Source organism: Gorilla gorilla, chromosome 8, assembly GCF_029281585.2.
Source record: "Gorilla gorilla gorilla isolate KB3781 chromosome 8, NHGRI_mGorGor1-v2.1_pri, whole genome shotgun sequence".
NCBI classification, from domain to species: domain Eukaryota; kingdom Metazoa; phylum Chordata; class Mammalia; order Primates; family Hominidae; genus Gorilla; species Gorilla gorilla.
The window spans coordinates 115,367,288-115,386,281 of NC_073232.2; the positions used below are offsets into that span (position 1 = coordinate 115,367,288).

An 18,994-nucleotide genomic window follows, 5' to 3' on the forward strand; every position below is an offset into this window, starting at 1 on the left:
TTACACTCTTAACTTCCAATGTTGGTTCTACTTTCTCAAAGACCCCTTTTTATGCAACCATATAACCTGCCCCTGGGCTCTGTACATCAGACAGAAATGTTCAAACTATCTCCTGTGCCATCTCACAAAGCTGGTTGCTGACCCTGGGCTTAGAATACATCTTGGCTGTCCATTACAGCTTTAACTCACCAAGACATGGGCAGCCCTGAAGAGGTAGCTGAATGGGTAATACAGCAGGTTGATGAAAGATGCTGCATAGAGGTCAGCATAACGCATCACTTGACTGGCAAAAAGGGTCTGCCGGGAGCCACTGCGAAACAGGCTTCCCATCATCCCATAGCACATGTCCATGTCATGAGTTACTTTCTAAAAGAACAAGATTGATTCTTGGCTCATTCAACAAATATTTATTGAGCAGTAGTTGAATGCTAGTCTCTATAATAAATCAGAAATGTGAAAAAAGCATTTAAACTTATTTCCCAAGTTTTCTCCCAAATCCCATTTGGATACCTTAATACGTCTCTGGATGGAACTAATGTCTGGACGCTCATTGCTACTGCTGTCAAGATGCCTAAAGATAAAAGAAAAACTCAGTGAAAATCTCTGGGAAGAGCTTTTTTTTATTCTTTAAGACAGTCTCATTCTGTCACTCAGGCTGGACTGCAGGGGTGTGATCGCGGCTCACTGCAACCTCTGCCTCCCAGCTTCAAGCGATTCTCCTGCCTCAGCCACCCTAATTAGCTGGGATTACAGGCATGTGCCACCACACTCAGCTAATTTTTGTATTTCTGGTAGAGATGGGGTTTCATTCGCCATGTTGGTCAGGCTGGTCTCAAACTTCTGGCCTCAAGCGACCCGCCTGCTTTGGCCTCCCAAAGTGCTGGGATTACAGGCATGAGCCACTGCGCCTGGCCTGGAAAGAACTTTTTTTTTTTTTTTTTTTTTTGAGACGGAGTTTCACTCTTGTCGCCCAGGCTGGAGTGCAATGGTGCAATCTCAGCTCACTGCAACCTCCACTTCCCCGGTTCAAGCGATTCTCCTGCCTCAGCCTCCCAAATAGCTGGGATTACTGGCCTGGAAAGAACATTTCTTATACCTAAGTGATTCCTGAATAAGTTTTTAGGAAAGAAATTTTTAGAAAACTTACTTGTAGAGTTCAGCCAAGAAAATATCCAAGCTCTGAAGTTCTTCGAAAAGTGCTAGTTAAGGTTTGGAAGGAAAAGGAAGATATTTTAAATAAATAAGCACCTAGTTCTTAACTGCTGCTAAACTAAAAGGTTGCAGATGTGACTGGAAAGTAGAACCTGGGACTAACATGCTGAGTGTACAGTTACCTCCTCTTCCCCTCTTCAGGATAACTCACTGATACCCGCTTGGAGTCTGACAACAGATGAACACCATCACCTTCTCTTTAACTGCCTTTCCTCCTGCTTAAACACCATGATGACAACTTTCCCTTCCAGCTGCACGCTCATTCTGAGCTTGTAAAGTACCAGAATTTACATGCTGTCTCAGGTACAGTCAGCTAAGCAAATGTTAACAGTCCCATTTTCAGATGAAAGATTGAGAATCAGGTGACTTGTCCTGAGTCACAGGTCCAGGGCCAAATCAACTAGATTTCTAAAACTTCACAGGTAGAAAGTTGAAAATGTGAATGAAAGGCTAGCCAGAAAATCCCACTGATAGTACAGACAGTAACAGCAACAGCCAGCATCTACAGCATGCTGCCGGTGTGTTGCAGCCTTTGTCAATCTGGGTTCCTCAAGACAAGCCCTCCTTCATCTACTGTATGTAACACATTTTCTTCTATCTACCTTCTTTAGGAGAATTGAGAAAAGTGTTACTCAAATAATTTTCTGTATTCAGCTCCACTGGAAAGGTAAAATAATAATTTTCTGTGTTTCGGATAAGGAGCCTTGGTTGAGAAAGGCTGTCATGTCTGTCTATCTTTATACACATATTACCTCCGTTTTTCATCAGCTTTAGGAGGTAGGTATTATCCCCATTTTTACATTTGAGGAAACTTAAGGCACAGGGTATCTCATTAACTTGCCTAACGGCATGCAGATTTCAAGTTATGGAGCCAGGGCTCCTACCCCAGGCAGGCTGAGTTTCCGGAGTCACCTTCACCACACTGCAGGTAATGCGCATCAAGGCTGGCTGGAGAACTTGTATATCAAACACTTTTACAGAACTATATCCGTAACTCAGTTCAGCACAGTGTGTATACTGCATATACACAGCGTAGCTTAGTTCAAGAATACAATATGGCCTCATTCTCTAGATCTCAGAAGAGTAAATAAAAAATACCAGAGGTGATTAACATTCAGAGCCATCACTGCCCCAGAATCACAGATATGGGCTGTTAGCAGAGAGACTGGGACTGCTAGGCACGGTTGGGGAAATATGGGACCACAGAGGAAAAGTTGAGGTCTAGTTCACAACTTAGTGTTACTGTAACACAACTCAAGACACCAACATTCTAAACTTAACCTCGAAGAGATTCAAGAAGGTTAAACAAGATAACCTCTCATATTTATTCAAATTCTGGAGTTCTGTGAAATATCTGAATATTCTATGGGAAGGAAGTATCCAAATATCAAGGCCTGCCTTTTGACCACCTCTGACTTCCTGAATACAAAGTAATGGTTTATCAAAGATGACTGATTCAAAGCTGGTCATTTAGATATAAATTACACCAAAGATTTATGAATGGCTTACAACTCTTGTCAGTCCAGACATGTAGCTCCTGTGCGAGTTCAGGAATCACCAAAAAAGTTCGCCACCCTTGCCGTTTCTTTGATTTTAAAATGTCCCCAAAAATGTGATCTCCAATATACAAAATGTCTTTTCCCTTGGCTCCCAACAGGTCACAGATCGTATCAGATGAACCTGAAACAACAGCGTGAACAATGAGAAAACTGTCCCTATATTAAAATCAGCATTCCAATAGTATTTAACCATTAAATACTATGATTCATTTTATTCTTATATGAGGAACAGACTAGGAAAAAAAGACAAAGACTCACCATTCTCTTTTTACTGCCTTCTAAGACAAGGCCTTCAGCTCCACTGTGCTGACCAGAGCTCTTGCTCACCAAATCCAAGAGCAACAAAACTACATCCTCAGCTTAGTGAAAATAACCTTCAAAAGAGCCACTGCCAATTTCATCACAAATCTGCCATTAAGCTGGCTTTATTCAACTGTTTATAACTCCAACATACTATGTACCTATACCCACGGAACTCCTTGAGAAACCCTTGAGAACATATTGAGAAGTACCCCCAAGTGATTCAAAGCACTGAGAAAAAGCCTCCAATAGGATTAAAAAAAAAAAAAACTGATCATTTTAGTGAAAATCAGATTCATTAGGATATACTAACAACTGCTCAAACCCGGACTCCTATTGCATTAAGAGGTGACTAAACTATTTACCTTCAGTAGATGACATCTTAGACTACTAAACAGTACATGTGGCACTTTGCTGAGAGATTACCAAAGCTTTCACGGTGAGGTCTGAGCAAAGACATTAAATAAAGGGAAGTCTGTGACTTACCTCCTGAGTAGACGATACCATGCTGTAGGGGCCCTGTGTAGGTACCAATTTTCAGCTTGCCAGTTTTCTGTGTGAAGAATATGGATTTTGTAATACTTTATCATCCTATCACAATCCTCCCCTCACCCCACAACCCTCCCATCCCACCCCCCACCACCAGTGCTACTTGGCCAGACAGCCAAATGAATGGCACTTACTCTTTTCAATTAGTGGGTTTGTTTGACTGTTTCAGTTAAGACCAAAACTCTTAATTTCAAAAGAGAGATATGGCTAATTAAAAAAAAAAAAAAATTCCTGTTTCCTTATGTAGAGTAAGAGTGGGGAAAGGAGAAACATTAAGGACAGTGTGCTAGCAGACAGATCATTCTCATGACTTACAGTATCCACCTGACGCAGTACTGTGCCTTCTCCAAAAAAGAGTGGTTTCCGTGCATCCACCAAGATCAAGTCAAAGTAGGACTGCCATGGTCGATGGGAGCTCCCAGGCTGGTGAAGGAGAAACAGCAAAAGTTGAAACATCACTCCTTACCTTAAGGCATTACTATTTAATCTCACTCAGATGCAAGGAATATAAAAATACTAAGTATAGCCAGAAGATCCCACTATTTTATTTTTTAAAAAGGTACTGTGTCAGCCAGGCACAGTGGCTCACACCTGTAATCCCAGTACTTTGGGAGGCCGAGGCGGGCGGATCACAAGGTCCGGAGATCAAGACCATCCTGGCCAACATGGTGAAAACCTGTCTCTACCAAAACTACAAAAATTAGTCGGGCGTGGTGGCGGGCGCCTGTAGTCCCAGCTACTTGGGAAGCTGAGGCTCGAGAATCGCTTGAACCCAGGAGGTGGAGGTTGCAGTGAGCTGAGATCGTGCCACTGCACTCCAGCTTGGCAACAGAGCAAGACTCCATCTCAAAAAAAAAAAAAATTGTGTCTATGTATTATAAGCCATATCCTTTGGGAAGCAGACAAGATATAAATAATAAATAACTGTAATAACACATTCTATACATTAAATCATTTCATCTACTACTAAATTACAATAACTTATTTTATAGCACTTTATGAAAGTGTGCTCACCTGAAATTTGCTAAAAGGAGCTCAAAAGAGCTAGGGAGAGATGCAAATCAATACCCAAGGGACAGATTAAGACAGACGCAGGCATCAGAGCTAAAGTATACAAACTAACATGGAACTATTAGGAAATTTTACTGGTTACATTCTCAGAATGATGGCTCTAGGTACACACCGGCTTTTGGCTCATAGTGTAAGCTAATCACAATACTGAGTTATGCCCATTAAAATCATGACTATCCTGAAATGGAACCCTGGCATTAACCTTTTAAGACCAACCTGAAGGGCACTGCACACTGTGATTTCAGGTGTTCTCAAAACAGGGATTTGCTGATGTTTATTCACTAAAGTCTAGGACTAAAATTCTGTAAGTATGTGACTAAGTTGCAAGGAGTATTCCTTAAACCTAAGTGCAGCCGTACTGCAGAAATGAAGACTTCTCTGCTAAATATCAAGGTTGAGTGCTCTCTTGGCAAAAACTTAGCAACAACTAATACAAAATCTAGAAGTTGTCAAGAATACACATACATTTTCTGTTTCTGTTAATCAAATATCATCCACAACCTGAAAATTCCTTTCATTGCCACACAAACTTAATTTTGCATAGAACTTCTTGGGCATAAAATTATTCTGATCCCATCCTACTAAATATCACATGAATATCCCTTTTATTTCTGTCTATTAAGTATTCAAGTTGCAGACTCTAAATTAGCAATTTGATTTTAAATTCTACTAGCTCCTGGATTACTTCTAATGTTAATGAAGATTAGACAATAGGCTTAAAAAGTAGGACTTTTCTGGGTGGGTTCTGACCAATTCTTTCCCCCTTAATATTCCAGAATGATTAAATGCATTCACTGTTATTAAAGCAATGGTCTACTGAGTCACATACGGTACCTTGGGGCCATGTGGGAAGTCAAACAGGTAAGTCATAATTTTCTGGAAAAAAAAATTTAACATAAGGTCCATATACTACTTTTGCAAAAGGTATATAACCTAAAGAAATTACAAGCTTTTCACAAAACATGTCTTTTTCAACATAGGACTCACCACATTCTTGTTTCCTCTAAATTTTATGAAATCATGGCAGTGGAAGCCAGAAATTAATGCTTTACCATATACCAAAAAGAAAAAAAGGCTTCTGACATTCTCAGGGAGGATACGTACTTCCTCTGGAAGATGTTTTTGAACACACATTTGGAGGAAAGGAGCATATGAGGTAGGGGTATAGAGAAAACTAATGACTCACACAGAAATAACCTATCACCTTGGCTTTGCTACTGCCATCCCTAGACCAACTAAGTCAACAAACCAACAGTTTATGTAGACTGTTTACTACAAATCACCAGGTGTCTAAATCAAGTTTACATGTACAGCGAATTGGGGGAAGTGGAACTTCTTGCTAGTACTATAAACTTTTAAGTGTCTCAGCAAAAGTAAGATGAAGTTAAGGAGTTAGATCAGTTTTTCCACATGCTTTAATCATGGGAAAAAACTGTTTTTAAGAGGTAGTAAATTTTGGGCCGGGCACAGTGACTCACGCCTGTAATCCCAGCACTTTGGGAGGCCGAGGTGGGTGGATCACGAGGTCAGGAGTTCAAGACCAGCCTGTCCAAGATGTTAAAACCTCGTCTCTACTAAAAATACAAAAAAATTAGCCAGGCGCAGTGGCAGGCACCTGTAATCCCAGCTACTTGGGAGGCTGAGGCAGGAGAATTGCTTGAACCCAGCTGGCAGAGGTTGCAGTGAGCCGAGATCGCACCACTGCACCCCAGCCTGGGCGACAGAGTGAGACTCTGTCTCAAAAAAAAAAAAAAGAGAGATATAAATTTTGACAGCTAAGAGCCAAAACATCTGTGCAGCATCTATTGCTGCAGGTCTTCCAACAGCAGGGAAAGTCATACATACACATCAATAAGGGGTGTGACTGCTCAAGTTTATAGAAATGATGCTCCAAAGAGACACAAAAGCCATTTTAATCTTTACAAATGTTTTAAATAACGCCAAGATTAAAATTTTCAAGTAGCCAATTATAATCAGTGAAAATGGTTAAAATAAATTTCTAGAAAAATTTGAGAACCACTGTTATCCTGTATATTTTTGCCTTTTCACTCTTTGAAAATGAGAAGGCAAGAAACTATTTTCACTTAATAAACTTCTATCTTCCTCATTGTCTTCACAGTTCCTTAGGCCAAAATAATTCCACTGCATAAATAAATATAAACATGAAGCACTTACATCTGTATATTTATAGTCACTGTTGGTAGCAAGAAATACTTTCCCTACTTCCTTCATCCGGCTCAGAAGCAAAGGCAGTTTTCCCTGAAATGTAATTGGATAATGAGTGAAACACGAAAACATTTTTATCTTTACACTTTGGAGTTGTCAAATACTGGATTTCTGTCCACAACAGGAATGGGGGAACCTTTTAAGGGTTAGCTGATTTCGGAATTTTGCACTTAAAAGCCCACATTATCACTATAAATGAATAAAGTATTAACATATGTAGTATACACAGTGTATGTAATAGATTTACATGTAAAATTATACACGTATTTATAGGGGTTATATGGCTGTTAACAACGTATCTCTACCTTCCTCATGATGTCTGCCTCAGGAAAGAGTTTAAATTACCTTGAGATTTCTTGAAGTGTGTGAGGTGTGTTAAAGGTCAGCAGAAGCTGATTTAAACATGCTCTACATAGAGATTATTAGATATGGCTTTCAGTGTGTACACTATGGTTTTATAAAACACCTTGCAGAATGAAATGACATGTGCAGATGCTACCTAGAAATACCCACACCCACGTGCGCTTAAATGAGGAAATTCTAACCCCTCACGTGCCTGGAAAGAAAAATATCTTTTCCTTCTTGCATAGCAAATAGATTCCTTCACTCAAATTCTCCCGGACCCTCCCCATTCAGTGTTCTTTCTTGAAATAAGGGAGGTGGGTGAAAATAGGAAGCACAAAAACTGAAAACAAGAAATCTTTACCACAGTACTTTGAGAAAATACTGTATTCTGCTACTTTTACTCTGTAGGAAAAGAAAGAAGTACGTCATCTTGGGGCACTATGTGTGTTTAATTTTTATTCTAAAACAGTTCTAGACTTATAGAAAAGCTGTGAAAATAAGAGTTCCCATATATTCTTCCTCCAGTTTCCCTTAATATTAACATCTTATATAACCACAGTATAATTATCAAAAGTATGAAATTAACATTGGTACAATACTATTAACCACAGATTTTTTAAAAAATTTTATCAGGTTTGCCACTAATGCCTTTTAAGGTACTTTAAAGCTTTCCTCATTACTCTCTGTTGACAGGTTAAAGGCATTTTAAATAACAGTAACATATATGCACATTTTTGAGATGATCTAGTGCAGTAGTTATGATTTGGGTGTGACTTAGCTTTACTACTTACTAACTGTGTGACCTCTGGCAAGTTATTTAATCCCTCTATTTCTCAGGTTTTTTATCTATAAAACAGAGGCAACAATAATACCTAACTCAAGGTCATACAGAAGATTAAATGGCATAATGCATGTAATCACTTAGCATGGTGATGATGTGCATATAGTAAACCTCTAACTGCTATTATAATTGAAGCTAAGCGAACAAATGCGATACTGAGTCTTCTTGCCTATCAAGAAACAGGAAAAATGAAATACTGAGTCTTCTTGCCTATCAAGAAACAGGAAAAACTCTACTAAGACCTATGCTCTAGCTGAATATTCTTGGTGATTATACCCGAACATACTATGCCAAGACAAATCTCTTCTTTTGTCCATTTCATTATAAATCAGCTTGTTATTAATTTCCCTAATAGGTAAAATGAGCTATTATGCAGATCTATTTTCCCCTATATTACTTACATCTTTGACTACATACTTCTCAAGATTTTCAACTGTCTTTTCCTTAAGGGAGCCCTGGAGGAAGAAAAAAAAAGGAATTAAGAAAAGAACAAAATCAGTTTTTAACATGTAGTTTATAAGAAAAATGGTTTTAACTAATCAACCCAAATCCTTTCTTTTTTTGAGACAAGGTCACCCTGTTGCCCATGCTAGAGTGCAGTGGTACAATCTCAGCTCACCACAGCCTCGACCTCCCCAGGCTCAGGTGATCCTCCCACTTCAGCCTCCCAAGTAGCTAGGACCACAGGTCCACACCAACATGCCTGGCTAATTTTCTGTATTTCTTGTACAGACAGGGTTTTGTCATGTTGCCCAGGCTAGTCTTGAACTCCTGAGCTCAAGCAATCCACCTGCCTTGGCATCACAAAGTGCTGGGATTACAGGCATGAGCCATCATGCCCAGCCCCAAATGCATTTCTTAAGGATTTACCAAAATGGACAAGTGGACAAACTAGAGAAGGCCAGAAAAAAGTAGCAGGTATGATTTGCTGCAACCCTGCCTCTAAAATTTCTCTTCAAAATATAAAACAGTTTCTATTTTAAGTCTGAAATTAAAAGGCATTTCATATTTTATTCAATAGTTTATAATAAATGTAAATTTAATATTTATTAATGTTATTAGTCGGGTGGGAGGTATCTGGACAAAAAAAATGGACCACTGTCATCCACAAAGGATATGTTAAGTATAATGTAATACACTAAAACCTCTTCTAAGTTTGAGAAATGCAAACTAAAATAAAATCCAGAAGCCAAACACCATCACTGAGGAAAGATCAACATTACCACCGAGACCAAAGACAAGAACAAATGTATTCTAGAGAGCTATCACTAGGGGGCAAATCTGTTTTTTCTTTTTTTAAAAAAAGAAATATTCTGCTCCATTTGGAAAGTTAATGCCAGGCCATAAAACACATGCCAGAAAGCAAGCAGGTGAAGAAACAGCTTCTAGGTACCTTGTAATGAACCCAGTCAACAGCATCTCTTACATCCTGGAACATACTCCGGTAGGACATGAAGAGGTCCCCATCTTTAAATCCTGTTTCACAACTACAGAAAGATAAAAATAACATGACAGGGGATCCAAAACAGGGTAAATAAAATATATATCAAAAATTTCCCAGGGGACCCAAAGGTTCCATATCACATGGGTAAAGGCTGTGGCTAATGAGGAAAATAATTACTCCCTAATGAAAGTCCACTTTGACCACCAGAAATGGCTATAGTGTTCAATGGAATACAGTAATTGTGAACAAATACAAAGTGATAGGAGAATATATTGAATGGAAGCTAAAAGGCCAAAGTTCCAAAAATGTCAGGTTTTTTTATTTATCACTTTTTAGAAACAGGTTGAAGAAACATTTAAAACTTAAAATTGGTCATTTAGGTTCTTTCCACCCTGACTTTCCTGACACTGTCCCTAAGTACAAAGGTACTGTCCATTTTTTTATTTAGTTCAGTGACTCAGCTTTCCACCAAATTTAGTGTCTTCAAGTGGATAAAGCCCAAAGAGGATAAGAAGTTAGCCAACTCTGGTATATAGATGGCTAAACTTTCAGTATTGGCTATATAATTCTCCCTAAAGGGAGAGGATAACTTGTTTAAGACTTACGCAAAATTTTACTTCTGATAAGATACACAGTATTTATTCCTTAATCAAATCTTGCCGGGCCTGGGAATGAAATTAAATTACCATCCCTGAATGGCTCCTGGGTAGCTGCTGTGAAATGAGTTGGGGGGTTTTAGTGTAATTCTGCTTGGACAGATAATCATCACACAAACCTCCCACTCAGTTGTCACAATTAGCACCTCTGCTGGCCGTCTTCATTCCCAGGAGAAGCCAATCAGAAGTGGTGGCTGCAGCACACTGGCAAGGAGAGGGGCCGTGTGGGAGGTGAGAGCCTGCATGGAGCTGCTGGTGCTGTCCCATCTCTCAGGTTGGCAATGTGGCATCTCTCACTAGCACTAAATTCACTTTAGAAAAGCAGAAAAGACCTACAATGGCCAGTTCTCTAAAACCCTGTGCATTAATTTAAAAAATCAATTGGAAAAAAATAATTATAGTATATACATACCTGGTATATCTGGGACAATTAGTAAAAAAATCTACTAGGCAGGCCAACAGGTAGGTCTCTGAAAAATGAAGAACAGATATTCATAAGCTATAATGAAATCATTCAAACTTATTTCATTACCTCCCTTGAATACAGACTAATGGTCACAGAAGGGAAAGCATCAGTATAAATAAGCATAGAATGAATCTACCTGGTAGGTTGAATAGTGTGTTCAGAATGTAAAATCTTTCAGTATCATCTCGCTGGATAAATTTATTTGGATACTGTTCTCTAGTTTCTGGTCTGAAAGAAAAATTTAAAAATTAACTGATTTTTAAAATAACATTATAATAATTGGGAAATAGCATTATTCAAAAATTAACTCAAATATTTTGATGGCTATGTGCAAGACAGAATTCCGAATATTACGCATGGATAGCTATGAAGATGAACGAGTTCAGGTTCCAGCTCTTTGTTTTTTTTTAATTTTAATTTTTTTTTTTTTTTTAAGACAGTCTTGCTATTTTAAGTCCAGGCTGGACTCAAACTCCTGAAGATTGCTCAAGCAATCTTCCCACCTCAGCCTCCCAAGTAGCTGGGATTACAGGTGTGATGTCCAGCTTAGGTTCCAGCTCTTAAAAGAGCTGTCAGTGTGGTGGGTGAGGTGGGTCACATACACATATAATTATAAGGTAAAAAATCACAACTACTACAAGAAAGGTGCAAACATTTATGAGAAAACCAAAGAAGGGAACACCATTTCAACTTAAGAGGTAGAGAGAAGCAAATGTGAGGACTAAGGAGAGGAAAATCTAGGAAGGATTCATGCACGTGCTGGTATATGAGCTGGGCCTTAAAGGCTAGGTGGACCAGTTGTGAAACTAGTCCAATTTGGGTAGAGAAAGGGGAGCAGAGAAAAATTAAGCTAGAAAGATGGGTTGAGGCAGATTAAGCTACTGTTTCTACACCATTTAGGGGCAAGAGGGTACTACTGACAGTTTTAAAGCAGAGGATAATCCCATCGGGGCTGAGTTGTAAAACAAAATTAAATTAGTGGCTGTTTTAGGATAAACTGGGGAAAGACAATGTGATGCACTCCAACAATGGCCACAAATTCTTCCTGTCTCTTTGTGATGCAATTTTGTGGCTCCTCCCATTAGAACTCAGTCTATTTCTCTATCCTTGAATATAGGCTTGTATAGCAGCAAATGGGATCTAAGCAGAGACCTAGAAAAACATGTGTGTATTGAGGCTTAATCTCTCTTGCAGCACTTGGAACCATGGACTACTATGTGCATGAGAGTGAGATAGTCTGCTGGAGGATAGAAGGCTACATGTAGAAATGAAGCACTCGGCCAACAGCCTGTGAATGCCAGACATGTGCATGAGGCCATTGTAGATCAGATGCCAGGTCACCCACCAGCTAACCACAGACATGTGAAAGAGCATAGAGAGATCAGCTGTGCAACCCAGAATCACCCAGTTGACTCTCAGAATTTTTTTCTTTTTTTTTTTTTTTTGAGACAGAGTCTCACTCTGTCGGCCAGGCTGGAGTGCAGTGGCGTGATCTCAGCTCACTCATACATTCAAGAGAGATTACCAAGGTAAAATAAGACCCGGCAAACTGAGCAGATTTGGCTGGGGGAACATTAAGAGTCAAAGATGATGATGTCCATGCTAAGGTGTATCTGAGAGGTGGTTGGTACGATGAACAGAAACATGAAAACTGGATAAGAAGCGATGTGAGAGTAGTTCTATTTTAGTGATACTAAGTTTGAAGTAAACCGATTTTTATTAGGCAATTAGAAACAAAGGTCAAGAACTTAAAAGAGATTCAGCCTTGAGAGATAACTGAGATCATCTACGTACAGATACTAGATGGAATCATGAAAAGTATTAGAGGAGATGAAACCACTTAGTGTGCAGGGAAGGAAGAGAAGAGACAGAACAGAACCATGAAGAAAATTCAAGGTTTAAAAGAAAAAAGCCAGTGAAGCAGAATTTGTTAAAGATGCAAAAACACTTCTAGAAGAAAACATTTCAGAGAAACTCAAAGGGAAAAATACTAAAATATAAAAATGCACAGTTCTGACAGTGAATACATGGAGATTAACAATGTAAATAAAGGAAATCAAATTTAAAGCTCACACTCAGAGTGACCTGGATTAATTCCTGCCTGGGTTTGTTAACTACAAATGGCAATAAACTCTAGTTAGACATATAAAAATCACATTAGCTCCCTGTCTTAAGTCACTCTTCTGAGATGAGAGTTCCCAATAATGAATAACTTTGTAGAGTATCTTATCTTCTAGCTTTCCAAGATTTTCTTTAATAAAAGTAAGGTGGAAGGTAACAGTAAAAATATACTTTCTTCAGTTAGATTTAATAAGCTGACACTGTCTCCTTAGATACAATATACTTCCCTATTCCCTCCATCATTAAAGAAAAATTCCTTTACATAAAGATGGTTAACATTTATTAGGCAGTTAGAACCCAAATTGATTTATAAATATAGTTAGCAATTATATTGTAAACTTCAGTGTCAAATCACACTAGTATATATTTAAAATAAAAATCAATTTGGGGGAGGTAATATAAAAGAAGAAATGCTACACTTGGAATGGGAAGAAAACAGTTACAGCACAGGTTACTACTAACTTTCTGTGACCCACAGAATAAAAATTTATCAAAAAATAAGGTCCTAACTCATTAGCAAAGCCTGATGGAGTCCTTCTTTTCCAGCCTTGTCTGTAGCTTCGATAACTTTCTTTCCATCTTCAGTCTCTTCTTTTCATGGGAATTTTAATTTTATTAATTTATTTTTATTTTTTTGAGACAGGGTCTTGCTCTGTTACACAGGCTGTACTACAGTGGCACCAACACAGCTCACTGCAGCCTCAACCTCCTGGGCTCAAGCAATCCTCCTGCCTCAGTCTCCCATATAGCTGGGACCAAAGGCATGCACCACCATGCCCAGCTAATTTTTGATATTTGTAGAGATAGGGTTTCACTTTATTGTCCAGGCTGGTCTCGAACTCCTAGGCTCAAGAAGTCTTCTTGCCTTGTCCTCCCAAAGTGCTGAGATTATAGGCGTAAGCCACTGTGCCTGGCCAGCTTTTCTGTTTAACTCTAAAGACTGCACAGTGCTAAGTGCTACTTGAATGATTCTGCATTTACTCATAAATGACTTATTTTTGAAACACTATTAAATGCATTAGCAAAGGAGCTATGTGGAAACTTTATTGGCTTATTTAAGGGAAGAGGTCTGTGGATCTTGAGTTGGAAATTTGATCGTAGTACTAACTTATCCAACTGCTTCTCTTTTCTTCTCTGCCTACCCCTCCCTTATAATACAAAAATTCCTTTTTAGACATAATAGAACCCTGGTTCATCTTGAGATTCTGAGTTATGATGACAATATCTGTGCATAAAATAGCTTAAGTTACTAGTACAACCTGTAATTACTTCATATTCTAAATCCTGTTTCCTGATATTTTCATGGATCCTGAACAAACCCCCTCATGAAAGAAACAGTGAAAGAAATGTGGATGTAATCACTGGCCTGCTCAGATGTGTCAAGATGGGTGTTTACTTCACACCGTTCTCATGTATACATGGAAATCTCTGAGTCTGTGTAATGTCAGTAATGCCAACTAAAGAGTCTTAGATGCTTCAATTCTAAGGGGCATCCTGTGACCTCAAATCTAAAGGAAGCTCTGGTACAATTACAGTTGGTTTGTGCCTCTTATCACAAAAAAAGACACTGTCTTTTTAAAGATTTCAATGTAGCCTGGTGTTTTTCCTATTCTGCCATCAAGAATGAATAGTAAATGGAAAAGTTACATAAGAGACTGACACACATCCTATTCTGGTTTTACGAGCTGTTGTTCTGACCTTAATACAATGTCAATAGTAAATAAGGTGGCATAACAGTAGAGAAAATGTATAACAGTAAAGCTATAGCTACAGAAGTTGTCAAATTGTGGCATTATGATTTGAAAATATTGGGACATTTCACAAAAAAATAGTAGATACTAAATTTCATCTGCTGTTTACTAGGGTAAAAAGTTCAAATTAGTGACAATAGTGGAAATATTTTTATTTTGAAAATAAAGCTTATCCTTATTTGTTTAAAATATTATTAGCACATATTCACTTTAACCTTATGTTTACATTTGTTTAATGACACAATCAAATGTCAGGATTCAAAATTTAGATTCATTAGAATCTAAAAAACGTATTGGCTATTAAAAATCTCTTAATCATTTAAATTGCTATAGTTTAAAATTTTTCAAAGCATTTTTATATACATACCTCTTCTGAACAGCTACCTGAGAACTGTATTAGAAAGAAGAAAATAAAAATCTTAGAATTTCAAATAAGTCAAAACTACTAAAGTTCTTCTGGGCAAGTTTCAAGATTAGTTTTGTTGTATGCTGTATAATTGGAAGGCACTTAATTTAAACAAAATGTAATTGCTAACTATATGTCAGTTTGGGTTCCAACTGCCTAATAAATAACTGTTAACTAACCTTATGTAAGGGAATTTGCTCTTTAATGATGAAAAGTAATAGGGAAATATATTACATCTGGGGAGATGATGTCATCTTCACATTGTTTGACTTTAACATTAGAAAGAAGCTAAAGGTTCTCTGTACTCACCCCCTTATAAAGTTAAATCCATGTGCACAGACCAAGAGGTTTCCATAGGCATCGACTTTCAAAAGATTTCCATATAGTGTGTCAAAGACAAGTCCCCTAAGTGAAAATGAAGACATTATTGATAATGCAAAGTAATACAGGCAATAATTTTATGTAGTAGTATTTAATCATCATGAACCAACCTCATTTAATTCAAGCTTTGTACCAACTCAAAGTATGTCCTAATATAGCTAAAGTGAGTAAAATCTTAAAAACTAATTCTAAAGCAACTAAAAAATATTGACTCCGTCCAGACAGAAAATCATAATTGTTTTCTGTAAGGAATAAGTGCTTAATCAAACAAGGTATAAAAAAACATTCCTCTTACTACACAGCTGGTACCATTCTAAAACATAGTCTTTTTTCTTGAACAACTGAGAAGGCTTATATTTTTCTCCATTAGATGCTGTATGTGGGATATATATGATAGCATCTCAAACATCATTTTCTTAATCTTAAATATTCCCTATCAAATCCAGAAATGGAAACTGCCAAGCTTCTATCATGTTAAGTGTATTAGAGAAACACGTACCTATTTGCCAACAGCCCCAAATAGCACCACCTGTGATTACTGCCCATCAGTTTTAGTAATCTCCTTTTTTACCTGTAAGTGGGTCTTCCTCAGTTGCAATAAACTGAGCTTAATTCAGGAACACCAAGATATGATGTATATGAAAAGTTCACGGTAATTTTAGAATCAACATCAACCAACCAAAAAAACAACGAAGAATTATTCAATGTTTTGGGGGGTTTTTTTGTTAAGGATAAATTTGGAATGTCTAATTTGAGGGGTAAGGAAAGTAGTCTTAATCTAGTCTTAATCCAAAAATATCTTTAAAAATTACCTGGTAGGGAATGTAGAATCATAAGCAAAGCTGAGCAACTCCTGGGGATAGCCAATAGAAACTAATCTCTCCACAGTAAGCTCAAAACCAAGGGACTCATACTCTGGGGACTTGTACACTGCACAAAGAGGAGGTTTTCATTAGTTAGCAGAAAGAACAGCCAATTAAAACAGAATGCAAATGAATGAATTTCTGCTCTTTCCCAGTTCTTCCCCTCTCCTAATTCTGCCATTTTTCTTCTTCCCCCTCAAACTCCATGTTCTGTACTGCCCCAAGTAATTGGAGAACTCAATTGTTAGTCTGTGGAAATAGGTCATATTATATAGCAGGAGCACAGCAACAAGCTGAATTATCAAATTATTCAGTATAGTTCCTTCATTCTCAGGAAACCTATTCCAAACTTTTTTTTCCTTTATTCTTTCATTCCCACAGTTTAAAAAAATGAATATGCATAGCTGTGATATTCATCGTGAGAATAAAAGTACACAGAAAACTAGGTAAGGGAGGTCTATGTATGTTGAAGGCTTCGGTGTTGTGCATAATTGTTGCAGAAATCCTTCAAAATGAACTTTTAAAATAATTTATTTTTGGAATTCCTGTTTGGCTTGGGTAGTTGCTTTATATGCCTTCTCCAATCAACATATTTGTTCCACTTGCTAGATTAACTGTTTTCTTATCAGCTCTAACAATGTATGCCATCCAAACTGTATTTTGCAAGTTATTATTGTAAACCAACCATAAAAAGACATGTTTGTGACAATTGGGGAAATCTAAATATGAACTGGAGTTAGATATTGAAGAATTGGTCAGGCGTGGTGGTGGCTCATGCCTGTAGTTCCAGCACTTTGAGAAGCCGAGGCGGGCAGATCACTTGAGGTGAAGAGTTCGAGACCAGCCTGACCAACATGGTGAAACCCCCGTCTCTATTAAAAATACAAAAAATTAGCCAGGTGTGGTGGCGCATGCCTGTTGTCCCAGCTAGGAGGCTGAGGTGGGAGAATCGCTTGAACCTGAGAGGCAGAGGTTGCAGTGAACTGAGATCATGCCACTGCACTCCAGCCTGGGTGACAGAGCGAGACTCTGTCTAAAAAAAAAAAATATGCAAATGTGTATATAAAACTAAATCTCTCCTTATCTGCCAAAGGAGCATTGAGTTTGTTACAGGTCAAATAACAGGGATTTCAGGCAATGAGGGGTTCTCTCTCTATTGTGTAAGTCTGAAATTTTCCATAATGAAAAAACTTTTTAGAGTTACTACTGAAATTCAAGCATAAAGAAAATGTTGCGGCCAGGTGCGGTGGCTCACGCCTGTAACCCCAGCACTTTGGGAGCCCAGGGCGGGCGGATCACTTGAGGTCAGGAGTTCCAGACCAGCCTGGCCAACACAGTGAAACCCCGTCTCTACTAAGAACACAAAAATTAGCTGGACGTGGTGGCGGGCACCTGTAATCCCAGCTACTCGGGAGGGTGAGGCAGGAGAATCGCTTGAACCCAGGAGGTGGAGGCTGCAGTGAGCCGAGACTGTGCCACTACACTCCAGCCTTGGCGACAGAGTGAGACTGTCTCAAAAAGAAAAAAAAGAAAAGAAAAGAAAATGTTGCTCCTTTAAATAGGTTTCTTCCAAATGAAATATTTAGGTAAGCATCTTTCCATCAGTCTCCAGGAGTGAGTAAGCCATATTAAACGTAACAGCTAAAAAGACCTGCTAGCTTGCTAAATGCCAAATGAGGCAAAAATATCCATCCTATTCTTGTAACCTCATAATAATGCAACTATTATTATTATAGTTCTTCCATCTACTATTAACATCTTCAGCTTTTGGCGCAAACTGATTTTTCATTGCAATTAGTCTACCTATCCAAGTTGGTGCTAATACTTTAATGAGTGTGATTCAACTTTCCCTTTCCAAAAACAATCCTTTAGAATATTTCTGGGAATATATAACAGTAATACTAGTTGCCACCTAGGAAAGGAACTGAGTGGCCTTTAAGAGACAGGGAAGGAGACTGTCATGTACCTCTTGTACCTTTAAAACTTACATTAATGTATATCTATTTTTAAAATTAAACTGAAGTTTTTAAAAAGCAAGCTGGGCTTTCAAAATCCTTTAATAAATATTTGTCAGATTTTAAAACCAGAAGCCTTTTAAGGTCTTTTGAGTCTCATCAGAACAATGCCAAAAGAAAAAAACCATCTTTATTTCTTTTGTTGTCACAAGGGTAATAATAATTTAATGCCAATGCTAACCCTGGCTAACTTTTTTTTTTCTTTTTCTTTTTTTTTTTTTTTTTCTGAGTCAGAGTCTCGCTCCATTGCCCAGGCTGGAGTGCAGTGGCCGTGATCTTGACTCACTGCAACCTCTGCCTCCCAGATTCAAGCGATTCTCATGACTCAGCCTCCCAAGTAGCTGGGATTACAGGTGCCCGCCACCACACCTGGTATTTTTAGTTGAGACGGGGGTTTCACCATGTTGGCCAGGCTGGTCTCGAACTCCTGACCTCAAGTGATCCGCCTGCCTCGGGCTCCCAAAGTGCTGCTATTACAGGCTAAGCCACCATGCCCAGCCATGGCTAACATTTTCAAAACTGGCTATATTACCTTCTTCCCCTTAAATCCTGCCTCATCCTCTCCCATCCCCCTAAAAAAAACTTGTTGAAGACTTAAGTGTGGAATTCCTAAATCTATATGATGTACACTGTGGTTAAAAAAATAAAGTGCTATATACACTAATAGAGTAAGAGCTGGTGTATCATAAAACCATAAGGCATGGCACCTACTGTTGTAAATTTGTTATAAGTATAACCACTCTCACCTTACCCTCCTCAATGCCCCATGCTCCCACCCCAGTTGCAAG

General features: G+C 38.3%; 1 protein-coding gene and 1 long non-coding RNA gene across 29 annotated transcripts in view; one reads left to right on the forward strand and one right to left on the reverse strand.

Annotated features, from left to right (window-relative positions):
• NT5C2 (5'-nucleotidase, cytosolic II) overlaps positions 1–18,994 on the reverse strand; it is a 188,023-nt gene that overhangs the window by 2,241 nt on the left and 166,788 nt on the right. For 13 of the 28 annotated variants that reach the window (XM_055352861.2, XM_031015197.3, XM_055352854.2 and 10 more), the window contains 14 exons: positions 16,141–16,258; positions 15,257–15,352; positions 10,806–10,897; positions 10,616–10,673; positions 9,497–9,590; positions 8,505–8,558; positions 6,867–6,950; positions 5,526–5,567; positions 3,936–4,043; positions 3,558–3,624; positions 2,722–2,892; positions 1,148–1,199; positions 511–571; positions 190–366 (listed from right to left, as the gene is read on the reverse strand). In XM_055352861.2, the coding sequence (XP_055208836.1) occupies positions 190–366; positions 511–571; positions 1,148–1,199; positions 2,722–2,892; positions 3,558–3,624; positions 3,936–4,043; positions 5,526–5,567; positions 6,867–6,950; positions 8,505–8,558; positions 9,497–9,590; positions 10,616–10,673; positions 10,806–10,897; positions 15,257–15,352; positions 16,141–16,258 (1,274 nt within the window). Of the gene's footprint in view, positions 1–189; positions 367–510; positions 572–1,147; positions 1,200–2,721; positions 2,893–3,557; positions 3,625–3,935; positions 4,044–5,525; positions 5,568–6,866; positions 6,951–8,504; positions 8,559–9,496; positions 9,591–10,322; positions 10,471–10,615; positions 10,674–10,805; positions 10,898–14,908; positions 14,933–15,256; positions 15,353–16,140; positions 16,259–18,994 lie in introns of those variants that run through there. The other 15 variants (XM_055352857.1, XM_031015196.3, XM_055352847.2 and 12 more) reach the window with 4 other exon arrangements.
• LOC129524982 (uncharacterized) lies at positions 10,396–12,116 on the forward strand. Its single transcript, XR_008669001.2, has 2 exons — positions 10,396–10,477; positions 11,864–12,116. It is a non-coding gene; the product is annotated as an uncharacterized lncRNA (long non-coding RNA).